Source organism: Cryptotermes secundus, unplaced genomic scaffold (assembly GCF_002891405.2).
Source record: "Cryptotermes secundus unplaced genomic scaffold, Csec_1.0 scaffold537, whole genome shotgun sequence".
NCBI classification, from domain to species: Eukaryota; Metazoa; Arthropoda; class Insecta; order Blattodea; family Kalotermitidae; genus Cryptotermes; species Cryptotermes secundus.
In genome coordinates this window covers 661,005-674,662 of record NW_019740661.1, presented here as the reverse complement: position 1 = coordinate 674,662, position 13,658 = coordinate 661,005, and the positions used below count along the sequence as shown (strand labels likewise).

Here is a 13,658-nt window from a genome sequence, read left to right as displayed (position 1 = left end):
TGATTTCATGCCTTCCTCTATGCATAAATGTATAAAAAATGGTTTTCAGAATTCTGTCTATCTGTATGTATGTATATATGTATGCATGTACATATGTGCGCCTCACTAGACCCTGAATGACTGAAGAGATATTACTCATTTTTGGTATATCTGAGTTTATCCATCATAGGTTAGTGCATGGTGAATATAAACCTTCTAGCTACAAAAAGATGGGCAATTCAGATGGACCCCATAAAACCACTTGACAATTTTCTCGAAAATGGTTCTGAATTTGTTTACATTTCAGCAATTTATTGAGACCGTCTCTCTGAATAAAGATGCATGGTTCGTATCTTGAGAAACATAGCGGCCATGCATAGGGCCCCAAAGGTGAACTGTCAATTTACCCGAAACGGTTTTAACATTTGGTCGGATTGTATTACTGTAGCGCAATTAGGGCGATTCTCTTTGTGATACAACATAATACGATGCCTGCGCGAGGCTTATATTTAGCTTTGAGTTTGATAACGGACCAATGAAGCTAATTATGTGATCATAAAATCTTCATTTTAACAGTCTCTGCTTTATGTAAACGGATTTAACGTCGAGCACGTTTTATGTTAAATTTTACAGACACGGCTATGCCGGAAACCATCAGGCAATGCGTTATTTATGGATAGACTTTGTGTTAATTTCCGTTACAGATGAAAGCACTTAAAGAAAAGCAGGCTCCGTGTTCTTCCCAAAGCATACTTTGTTTATACAGCTGAAAATCTTTTTTCGATCTGTCTGAGATATATATATATATATAGTGATGCCGTGAAGTGACAACGTTAATAAGGCACGAAAACTTTCATTACGGGAAGGTCTACTTAAAATAGGCAAAATCAGACATAACATTGTCCATTAATTCAAGTTACTTTGTTTTTATTTTGATTTGTTTCTAGTAATTTAGTTTCTAAATAAAGCAGGTTCGGATGAACACCGATATATATGCACAATTCTTGCTTAATGATAAAATAATATGTTAAACTAAAGTAAAAGTAAAGGTATCCCTGTAACAGGCCGTGGAGGCCCATAGGGTTGTGAGATGTTGAGGGTCCCACGTTTTCTAGACAATCGGCTCACAGATGGCGGCAAGGTTGTCAGCCCTACGTGCTGGGCGCCTTTACCCTTAAGAATATTCCATGAATATTCCTGGTACTCATTTTTGTTTGAGGCTGAGTCGACCCCAGGGCCAGAGTGCGGCCGGAAGAGTTAGGTCAATTGGAAAAATCCAATGACTTCATCGGAATTTGAACCCGAGACCTTCCGGCTTGTAGCATAGTGCCTCAACAAACTATGCTACCGTGTACCCCCAAAAATAATACGTTACTGTCCGAGGCTACTTGCAGAGAACCAACGGACGCACTAAGCGTGAATTCCTTGTCTTGTTATTGACATTACAGTAACAATTGCTACTGGCAGGAACAAAAACTTTTCTCAAATGAGTATCTGTGCGTTTACATGAGCTCTGTTAAAATGAATCTATTGTTTAGATACGCTATGGAGAATTTGTGGGACAAGGCGTGCATGTACATAGGGTAGGATCCGTACAAGGAAGAACTTATATTCCAAAATGTGAATACACACCCTGTAAGCATAAACTGCTCAAACTGTTCGATATATAATGATGAGAACAAGTAAACTAATTCGCAGAAGACTTTACCCGAGGCAAGATAACATGAAAGGATTTATTTAACAAGTTATTTCCAGTACGAAATGAGATGGAGAATATCAACAACCGTACGTGCCGTTATAAACGACTTCACAGTAAAGGCACGCTGACAGCTGTTGCCATGACAACTCGTCCCTGTTTAGTTGTCGAGCAAACACGAAGAAACTTTGATTTCGGCCAATGTCAAACATTAATTTTTATAGTTTAATATTTACCAATTTATTTTTATTACTGGAAACCACAACGTACTCGTATGCCTACGAATGGTTCGTATGAGATAAAAGGGGCAACATATTATCCACGAGAATGTTGCTTGTGTTTACATAGAAATAAAATCATTCGTTCCATATAAACTTTATTCAGCTGCTCTTTCATCCGTCAATTTAAACGAGGCTAAACAATGTCTCTCGCTGTTTCTGAGAGAAGTGTAATGCAAAGCTTTATAAACATGTCCTCCAGTAACTTCGGGAAAAATCGTTTCATTCTGGTGGCCAGATTAAGCGATGCTAAGCATCACCTCTAACCGTTGCTGTACTTTGTTTTCAGCCCAATACTTACTTTTTCAAAAAAAAAAAAAAGGATCAATATACGGAAATGATACATAACGTGAAGTATATGTCTCATTTACCTCTAAGACTTGCAAACAGTTTTCAACATGTTGAATATTTCATGGTGGGGTGGAGGAAAATAATTTCTGACTATGTAGTGTGAATATTTATAAGCCAAACCACCTATGAGAAGCAACTTTTCAGTAAAAACCTACGTAAGAAAGATAGAACGAGCGGGTAGGGTAACTCACAAAGTTTGTTACAAGGCCTAATTCATTTCGACATGATCCCGTTTGTGACGAACAATAATTCTCAATATGTTGACTTTCACATTCTCGCCCTGTATGCATCATCACAGGTCTTACGCTAATAATGGCAACAAACAACACTATTGTTCTGCTTTGCAGAATGGGGGTTCCTTCATGACAGCTGTTAGTTGCTGAGCCAGCCAAGATCCTATAATGCAGTCTGAAAGTTCATTATCGTGTTCATAACAGCCTACCACTGGTCCCCATACTGAAAACTTGAATACCGTCAGTTTCCTATATCTTTAAGATTCATTTTATTATTATCCTATATGATTTACTCCTCTTTAGGTTGTCAGCTTGAAACTCAGTGCATTATTATTCTTAAGCAGAAAAAACATTAATTAAACACACAACTGCTCAATTAATACAAATTCTGTTAAAACTCTCTGTAAGAATTAGATGCTTTGTAACTGAAGAAGCATTCCTGGCATTGCTTCGACACGTTTAGCTGTCCAGCTGAAGAAATTACCATTACCACTACTTATAACTCTCTATTCACAACTTAATGTGGCATCCTTGTATCTGCAAGACACGGATGTGATACTATACAGGCAAGTGATTGCTGTGAGTTAGTATTTACAGGCAAAGACAGAAGAATGGTGCTTATAAGGCCCAATAAACGTTATATTTACAAGTACAGGATGTTTATTGTTTTATTCGAGATCATAATAATCCTCCGTTGTCACTATAATGAGGAAGGAGAGTGTCAGTAGAAGAAATACATTTCACTGACGAAGGGAAAAGAAAGGAAAGGGTACGACCCACTTCTAACAACAAAGGCATGAATCACAGTGACAAAATTCAGGTGAGGTAGATATTAGTATAAGGACATGTCCCTGGGTGTAATAAAAGTATGTACTAATTATTATAAACACATACAAATAACTGTTATATTACAGGCAGGTCAACATGGTAAACCTCTGTTCTCTCTCTTAGGACTCGTCATGAAGGTCGTTCTTTCCCATGTGGCGAAAAGAGGCCAATAATATTACGGAAAATATGTAGACATCTGTAGACTTCTTTTCAATGATAAATTAAAACATAAAAAAAAAGGATTTCTGGTATTATAGTCCTGTTATTTTGCTGGCCACCCAAACCATATGGCAGCATGGCGATAGCAATTGAGCACCAATACTGTCCTGTCTTCAACACAGATCGAGCCATTTCCTCAAAATCAGAAGTTGTTGTATAATTATACACAAAACAGTGAACAGTTTAGAGTTTAACCGACTCTCAGTAACATACGGCGATGGTTTCACGTTATGCGAGAACTCCATCAGCCCAGTGATACTCATGCAGCAGATAAACCCGAATCAGACTTCAAATATTTTGCATGAACTGACTCCTCCAACTTAGCAAATAATTAACTTTGAACATTTCGTATGACCTATCTTTATCTTTAGATTAGCAAAACACAAAGTTCGAATGTTTCGGTGGAACTGCCCCTATCTTCAGGTTATAAATGAAGACAGGGTCATGCGATTTATGAAAAGCGCAGAAGGTCTGTATAAGCCAACAAGGAGCTGGCATCCAGGAATTAATTCTGGGTTCCTTACATTTATAATGAAGTTATTTTTTAAGAGAATAAATACACGACTTTTAAGGAGATTTACCACCGAGTAAATAGCCCCAAGTACTCATTGGAATTAAGGCTGGATGGGCTCCAAAGCCGCTCTGTAGAAGAGAAAAATCTTGCCCCTGCAGAGAATCGAATCCCAGCCGTCCAGGTAGTAGCCCATCGCTATGGCGACCGAGTTATATCGGCTCTTAAGTAACATAAGAATCGATCAATTCTTCCTCTACAACCACTGTTCGCATACAACCTCCGATTTAATTAAATTTTAAATTGCTGGTGAACATTCAAATAATATTAAGGCAAGTTCAATCAATAATTTATGGGACCGCTGATCAAAACAAACTGTCCATTATCTCTAGCTACGTTTTCGTCCATTTATTTTCGTGTCTGCTGTGCAAACAACTTTTAATATTACTTTTTATGTATTCAGTGTTCTTGGAGTCATCATGTATGGACATTTCAGTCCCGAAGTATTCCATAAAATTTTTATCGCAGTATTTACTGTAGTCTCTCACAATATTACATTTAACTGCACACTAGCAGCAATTCGTAAACTATAACCGTAAAATGGAAAGGGATTATTAAAAAGAAGGGGGAAAACCACTGCATCTTATAACAAACGGCATCCACACAACTCAGAGAATAGCATACGGGTTCATAATTTGGGCGTCTCGAGTTAGAATATTGGAACAGAGGCCTACTCCATTAATGACGGATTTTTTGCGTTTTTTCCACTCTCTCCAGACAAATACCGTAGCACCGGAAAAGCGTCGCGAATGTGTCCTTACACTCGAAAAAAAGCGAGTCTATAAAGCGTCTATAATTAAGTAAATTAAGTAAGTACTATAATTAGTACTAATTAGTATAATTAGTAAGTCTATAATTAAGTAAGTACTGATAAAGCGTCTATAATTAAGTAATCAAACAAATAAGGAAGACAATTTTCAGTTTAGATATGTGCGTTTGGAATATCGCCCGTATACCATATGAAGTTGTAGTACAAACAAAATAACTGCTCCCGAATTTCGTTGCGTCCCTTTATTAGCTGTTATGCTCTGTGACCGACGATGAATGTGTTAATGCTCGTTCTAACGAGCTCAACATTTACATAAGAATTCGCACATTTTTTAAAGATCCATACAGAAAAGGCTTAACGTCTGACACAGACACCGCCGATTTTGCGTTAAAAGTTTGCACGGCCGCTGTGTTAATGCTCGAAGCCATGGTATAAAGATGAACAATAGACCGTTACATAGACACGACTGGAATTCCCACACATCGAGGGGACGGGTGGGAGTATCATCCGAAAGGGTGGTAAAAACACGAAAATAGTCCACCTACGCCAAGGTGACTGGGGTTGAAACGATCTGGTGTCGTTAATGATCCCCATGGGTAGCACGGGGGTACACCCCGTTGAATCTTCGCCTTCCACTTATATGGGGCGCTAAGGGTTGTAACTTCTTAGAAACCCGTTACTCGCAAGACCCTCCACGGATGCCAATGAAAAATGTCTTAAAACATAAAACAAAGAGGTGTCACCTTTCGGGGAGAACCTCACAACAAAAAAACTTTTCAGCAGAGGTCTGGGAGCTCTAGTGAACCATCACGGGGTACTGGGGGAATCAGTGAACCAGCAGTTGAAGTTTCAGCCAAGGCCAAATATGAACTAGTAGTGACACCTGTATATGGTAACAATTGCAGGGAGCTAGCAGTTCTATCATACCCGTAGAAGGAGAACTATGTGGCTTTTGGCTGTGGAACTGGGCAGGCTCGACATAGCAAAGACAAAATTGCCTGATGTGTTAGGTGGAAGCTGCAAAAAGCAAGGGCGGGTCAAGTGGGAACAGGAGGCATTCAGCAAGCGGGGAACTCGGCACACCTAAGAAGGGAGCAACTAGACCGGGACCTCTTAACAGGCCAGGACCTGACAGCGGTACCCTACAGGTAGTCTTTCTCACCTCCGAAGAGGCCCAGAATGTCCACAGCCGAGTTTTTTAGCCTTTCTCGGCACAAAATTGTCAAGGCACACCATTAATTTTTAAATAAATATTTTATAAGTAAAAGCGAATAAGTGATTACATGCATACTTACAAATCTAATAAAAACATCTTTCCTATTTTGAATAGTATTAACAAGCAAAGTGCCAGAATGTACGGTGAGAATGTTCAGGCTTACGCTCTTAAACAGAAACAACTTCTGGTAATGGCTGCCACCGACTGATTTAACGATGCTTATTGAGTTGGAATGGGACCGGAGATAGAATAGCGACTAGCTACGGGCTCGACGACCGAGGGGTCGGAGTTCGAGTCCCGGTAGGGTCAAGAATTGTCTCTTCTCCACGTCGTCCAGACTGGCTCTTGGGCCCACCCAGCCTCCTATCCAACGGGTACCGGAGACTGTTTCCCCGGGGATAAAACGGCAGGAGTGTGAGTCTGACACCTCCAGCTAGTGCCGAGCTGAAGAAAATGTGGATCTATACATCCACTCCCCCAAACGCCTTCATGGCGTAGTGCTTAATTAGTTTACCTTCTTATCTTTATTGAGTTCCTATAACTCCGACTGGAAGGATGACTGTGACTGAAGCAATGTACAGCATGTAAAAGGAAGTGAAGGTGCCCTACTGCATGTTATTATTCTGTCATTTTTGTGTGGGAATGAGGAACACCGCGAGAAGACTTAGGACAACAGGTAACCGAGTTGAGATTCGAACCCGGAGCATTAAATACTAGGTCGCAATGCTGGCTCTGAGTCTTTTGAAACTGATTAACAGAGAGTTCAGGTACAAACGATTCTATCTTGCGATAGACGAAGCCAGCATGAGCATGGATGTATCGGGAACTGCTGTCCGTCGGGCCAGGAAATCCCTTGAGGCCGGTTAAAAAGGGATTCGCTAAAAAAGAGGGTCTGCCTATGGCTGTATATTCTTCCACAGCTTTAAGCGCAGGACAGAACTATAGGTCAGCTAACCGCACGTTTTGTTCAATGTTTGCTTTCCTTTCCTCTGGGAAGTGTTACAGAGAAGAGAAAGACAAAAGTAGACAGAAGCCGCAGTATTTGAAACCTCTATCAATCGTTGACATTTTAATTTAAGTTTCTGGCGTGCTACGACAGAAGTGGCACAATTTATAACATGTTCTCTTCGCCTCTGGAACAGAAATTAGTACTTCCTGAAAACTTCATGTATCCAGTATACTAAACCGAAACAAAGATGCCTAAAAGGCCAGGGAGTCAGATTTTGTGGAGGGGTCTTGTTGTCTCTATGAACAAAACAAACTCCGTGGCTTTATTCCGCAAGCGAACTATACCGACCGAGAGACCGCCGCTTGTAGACGAAGTTAGTGCCAACTTTAGCGGATATAAAGTTCCGCGTGGTCAGCGCAACGAATCCCCACGCCCGTTAATTTCGGTTTTCTAGACCGGAGCCGCTATTTCCTTTAAATAGCTCCTCAATTATCCTCACGAGGCTGAGTGGACCCCCTTCCAGACCCACTACTTCTCAGAAAATCTGGTAGCGCCGGGAATTGAACCCTGACCACTAGACCACAAAGGCGGTCGCTCATTCCCTTCAAGTTTCTTAAATTGAAAACTGCCTCAGAACAAATCCCTACCAACTTACTGTTAATAATCACCATTCTCTTACCTAACATCGACGCGTGATCGACTGCACGTAATATAGAATCATTAAACAAGAACTCTACAGGTATTGTGGGTCGCATGGCGCATCTTGAGCTCATTCTGTGAAGAAGACAGTTATAGGTGCAGCACTGAGGAGGTGTAAGAATTTTGATGCAATTTTGTGGTGTTCCCAAGATCAAATGATGCCAGTCAATCACGTACGTACGAGAGAAGTAGAACAGAGTTTGCGGCCTACCGTTTCGCCTACCTTCTTCTCCCACTGCAGCACATAGGGCACCGGGTGGTCGCCGGGGAACTCCACGTGGCAGTTGAACACGACTGACTCACCCAAGATGGCGGTGATGTGAACCGCATCTTGGTGGCAAAGCCCTGCAAACACACAATCGTCATTCAGATTTCAACAAGCAATTTAGAGTTTTCTGCCTGCTACAAACGAGAAACATTACACTGCATACTTTGGCCCTGTATATGGATTACATATAGACCATCTTCACTGTGCATAAATTGTGAAGACATAAAACCGCGAACACACAACTCGTGTCCGTTTATTGTCAATGAAGTTGTAACCTCTATTACAGTGCCCTACATTCGCGCCTTTCGCGGTGGTTCCCCTCTGGGAACGTAAACATCACACAGGAGAAATGATACAGAAAAAAAATAACACTGTAGATGTACAGACGATATGTCTCGTTGGCATTTGTTGTGATCGTAAACATATGGCAGTGTTAGGAAACCTATACCTAAACCCAAAGGTGGGCCTCGCCACTTTCGATTTGCGACTGTTTATTGAGCATATTTGCAGCAACCTTGATGCATGGCGCTATGCGTGAATCCAATCTAAGCTTCAGTATGCCTCTGCCATGGGAACTCCATCACACTGAACGAATCCTCTAAACTTTAACGAAATGGAAGAAAATTTTCCATCTTATGTTAAAGCGGACTACTTCTTGACACTTGCAATAATAGGTATGATGACATATAAGTTAGACGAAAACGTTCAAAACTCTGGTCTAAGCAGCGATTCCTTGACCATTAACTTCTCATCAGTGTCTTCAGAAACAAACTTACTTCCACATGTTCAAGCATATATTATATCATCTTATTCTGTCGCTCACCAGCAACACTCCCAATTCTTTCATTACATCCTCTTTCTTAATTTTATCCAGTCTTGTACATCCCCTTATTAGGCGAACCCTTAAAAGAAGAACTCAAATGGATACACAAATACAATTTTACCATGTGCAAGCTGTTCCTATGCTGCAATATTTTTATTTGCATAAAATTAGCAATCAGAAGTACATTTTATTCTATAAGCTAATTTGCTGTAGTATTCTTCGTGACGTGGAGAGGGCTTATCCAGAGATAAGGCCTCGTTAACCCTCTCTCAGGTCGGCTGGCCAATTCCTTTTTAGTCCTCGCCCATTGTGTGGTTCCAGTAACGGTTGCATTAGTACGTTCTCATGTCCTGTTTTGTTGGGGTATCTTGTGCTTTTCCTTATTATGACTTCCTTTACTAGCGGCACTTTCAGGTCTTCACGGAGTGTTATATTGGCAACATACCGTGGGGCGTTGGTAATCATAAGTAGTATCTCTGACTGACATCATTGGATTATGGAAATACTGGTTTTGCTAGCACATCCCCGTATTTCCATTCCATATACCCAAATTGGTTTTAGTATTGTTTTGTAAAGTAATATTTTGTTGTCTAATGGGAGCTTGGAATTTCTTCCCATTAACCAATGCATATCCTTGATTTTTAGACCAATCTGTTTGCGTTTTTTAGTAATGTGTTCCTTCCAGGTTAGATGGTTGTCTAGATGAATACCTAAGTATTTTGTGCTGGGTGATTCAGGTATTTGTAAGTTATTAAAGAAAACTGCAGGACGTTGTTCTCTTCTTAGACTGAAGTTTACTTGCACTGACTTGGTTTCGTTGATTTTTATTTTCCATATATTTGTCCACTCTTGTATTTGATTTAGATGATTTCGCAAAGTGAAGGTAGCTATTGCTGGATCTGTGTTGGCTGAGAGGATCACGGTATCATCCGCAAATGTGCCCATTGTTGTGCTGGCATTGACAGGTAGGTCTGCTGTATACAGTAAATAAAGTAGTGGGCCAAAGACACTGCCTTGTGGTACACCTGATTTTATTGCAAAATTGTTAGATATACTTCCATTGATTCTCGTTCTGAACTCTCTGCCAGTTATATAGGATTTTAGTAAGTGGAAACAAGTGATGGGTAGATATTTTTTGATTTTGTACAGTAGTCCTGGATACCATACCTTATAAAAGGCTTGACTTGCATCGAGGAAGACCGATGTGCAGTATGCTTTATTTTCTATTGCTTGGTGTATTTTGTATGTTATTCTATGTATCTGCTGTACAGTGGAGTGGTTTTCTCTAAAACCAAATTTATGTTATGGTATCCATTCTTCTGTATTTGGGTCAGACTTTATTCTTTTTAAGAGAATTCTTTCGAGGACCTTAGATATGATGGGTAATAAACTTGTAATACGATATGATGACACACTATTAGGATTTTTGCCTGGTTTGTGGATCAGGATTATTTCTGCTGTTTTTAGCTGATTTGACCAGTATTTATATTTGAGAAAAACATTAAATATATATGTGAGAAGTATTAACCCTTTTCTTGACATTTCTTTAACATTATGGGAGTCACTTTGTCAATGCCAGGTGCTTTTCTTGAATTTAGGAGTGCTATTTCGTTTTGCACTTCTTTAACTGTAACAAATTTTATTTCTGGTAAAATGCTGATATTTTCAGATATTTGTCTTTCTATTTCTTTATCAGTCTGGTCATCATATGGTGTAAAAACTGTAGCAAGATATTCAGCGAATATAGCTGCTTTTTCTTCATCCCTTCTTGCCCACAATGTCTGCGGTGCCATTTCATTTCTTATAGGATGTATCTATGTCTTGGGTTTTTTTAAATGTTTGATGGGTTTCCAGATGGTATTGTCATATCTGTTGAGGCTGGTTATATAGTTAGAGAAGGATATTTCTCTTGCCTCTTTAATTTTACACTTCAGCCTAGTACTTATATGGTTATATGTTGTTTTATCTATGGGTGCTTGATTTCTATGCCACCTTGCTCTTGCTCTTCCTTTCTTAGCTATGAGTTTTTTAATTTCAATTGGAACATTCCTTGTGTTATTTTGGAAGGTGGTCTTAGGTGTAGTATCTTGGGTTGCCTGTTTTATAGTGTTGATTAGAGAGGTTAGTGCACTGCCAATTTCCATTGCGCTCTTGAGTCTCACATTTAGATTTATATCTTCTTGTAGTGTCATCCTGCATTCTTCCCAGTTTGTTCTTTTATTGTGCAGTTTACTTCTTGGTGTTTTGTGAACAGCATGACGACTGACAGGGGCTACAATTGGTGTGTGAGCTGAAGAGAGATCGAAACTGGGCACCACATCCATGTATTCTGAAGAAATTCCATTAGTAAGGAAGAAGTCCAAGAGGTCAGGGGTTATGTTGGGACCTGCTGGCCAGTATGTCGGCGTGCCAGTTGACAAGTGGGAATATTTTCGCTCTTGTAATGTTTTTGATAATTCTCTGCCTCTGGTCGTTTGAAGGCGAGATCCCCATAAGGTGTTCTTGCAATTATAAACTCCGCCTGCTACAAATTTGTGTCCCAGCGTTTGAAAGAAATCATTAAAGTTCTCTTTTTGATGATATGTTTTGGTGGACAGTAAACTGCAGCAACAGTTAACTCGTATTGGGTCATCTTTACTTTTATCACTGTGGCCTGTAGGTGATTTAATTTGTACTTTGGGAGCTCATAATGTTTAATAGTTCTCTTTTTTAATATAGCAGTTCCTCCATGTGCTGTAGTGTCGGGATGATTAGCAGACTATGCTAAATACTTTGGTATACTGAAGTAGGATCTATCAGTGAAATGAGTTTCACTTATCAGCATTATGTCTATGAAGTTGTGTTGAAGCAATATCGCTTGTTCATTTTTTTTTTGCTGCAGAAGGCCGTTGGCGTTCCATAGTGCAATTCTAAGGAATGTAATGGATTTTAGATATTAACGTTGATAGCATGTTTAATATCATGCTGTTTTGTTGGGTGAGTTGTTGGAACATTGCTTTAAATTCTTCAAGAAATTTGGTTAACAAATTAGTTGTATTTGGGTCGTTAGTATTTTCCCTTGCTTCTCCTGGGTATGTGATGTTTGGCTCTTGGTTTCTCTTCCCTTTAAGGGTTTCTGAACAACTGATTCTGGTTGTAACTGAGCTGGTTGACTTTGGGTTAGTGCGTTGTGATGCATGTTTAGTCTATTGTTAGTGTTGTTTGGTTGTTTCAATAAACTGTGATAATATTCACATCCTCTCTAATTAGCCGGATGTGCACCTCCACAGAATACACATTTTGCAGGTGTGTTTTTCGATTTTTGCAGCTCTGTGTGCTGTGCGACCCACCACATTTTACACATACATACGGTGTCTTACAGTATGATCTTGTATGACCATATTGTTGACATCGCATGCACTGTGGGATTCCTTTGGCCTTTCTTGGAGGTTCTATTACAATTGTTTGGTTTTGTAGTCTTGCTAGTTTGTAGATTCCTTTGTTGTTAGTGGCAGGCTCTAAATCAACAAAAAATAAGTTATGTGGTTCTTTGGTCATCCGGCTTCTTACATTTATGATGTTTCTTACCTTGTGTCCTTCTTTATTGAGTTCTTGTTCAATTTTCTTGTCGGTTAGTTGAAAAATGTAGATGTTTAGTAACTATCCTGAAGGCATGATTTTTCTTCAGTTGGTATGTATGATATATAATATTATTTTCACGCATATAACGTACAAGTTTACGATAGGTGTCCGGAGTATGACAGTTAATTTGTATAGTGTTGTCTACTAGGGTTTTGGTAGTGTACTGTTCTGTTTCAACTATGCTGCACAGGTTATGTACCATGTCTTGATATTTTGTTACCCCATATACAGATATTGGATGTGGTTTCTGGATTTTATTCTCTATTACTTTGGTGGTGGTAATTTCGTCATCTTCCACATTTAGTTGACTATATTTGTTTGTTAAGGTTATATTTTGACTGAGAGGTTGATTTACCTTCCTTCTTTTATTTTCTTCACTTTTTTCCATGTGTTTTCGTTTGAATCCTGGATGGTAGCATCATCTTCACTAGTTGATGACATCCTATGATAGTACTGTTTACTTGTTTTTGTTGTCTGTTGGGATGGTTCGGTCGGTTGCCTCCGGAACCGTTGCTGTAGATATCTGTTGTCATCACTCCTGCCAGGCTGACTCATTGATTGATCGTTGCAATACTGCTGCATTTTCGCGTTATCAATTTGACTATTAGATAACGTTTACAGCGGTCACCTCACTATAACTTTCACTACAAAGCACGTGCCTCACGGAGCGTTGTCCTATACACGTCCGCTCTGCTCGGCCGTCTCGATAGAACTACCATGCTGCTATATGGATGCGAATGCCGGACAATGAGTAAAAGAAATTGATGTTAATAAATCAGTTAGCAACGCTTGTGATTATATATAAGGTATTTTGCTCAGACTCCTAATGTTATTTATGCTATTTAGTTTTTAGTATTATGTTCTTTCTGCATTTTCTCTTTTTCTTTCCCATGTATGTTCACACTTTCTGTATTAATGTTTACATATGCATAGGCTAGGCAACGACGGTGAAATAAGCAACTATATAATGGCTGTTACTAGGCAGCGGCCCGTAAACAGCAACAGAGGAAAGGTATCTTTGTGTGGTCTGTACCAAGATGTTAAAAGTTGGACGGGTTGGTTAGTGAGTTAGTAGACTTCTGCGGTTCTGTCATTGTGAGCTGTTGCTGTGAGAAGATAGTAGCTGAAGCCGAGGACCCAGAAGAAGGGGTACTTCCG

At 39.7% G+C, this 13,658-nt stretch overlaps 1 protein-coding gene across 1 annotated transcript in view; it reads right to left on the bottom strand.

Moving 5' to 3' along the window:
- Positions 1–13,658, bottom strand: part of LOC111872495 (protein turtle) — a 480,259-nt gene that overhangs the window by 126,328 nt on the left and 340,273 nt on the right. The window contains exon 5 of the mRNA XM_023866469.2: positions 8,012–8,133. Coding sequence (XP_023722237.1) covers positions 8,012–8,133 — 122 coding nt within the window. The remainder of the gene's footprint in view (positions 1–8,011; positions 8,134–13,658) is intronic.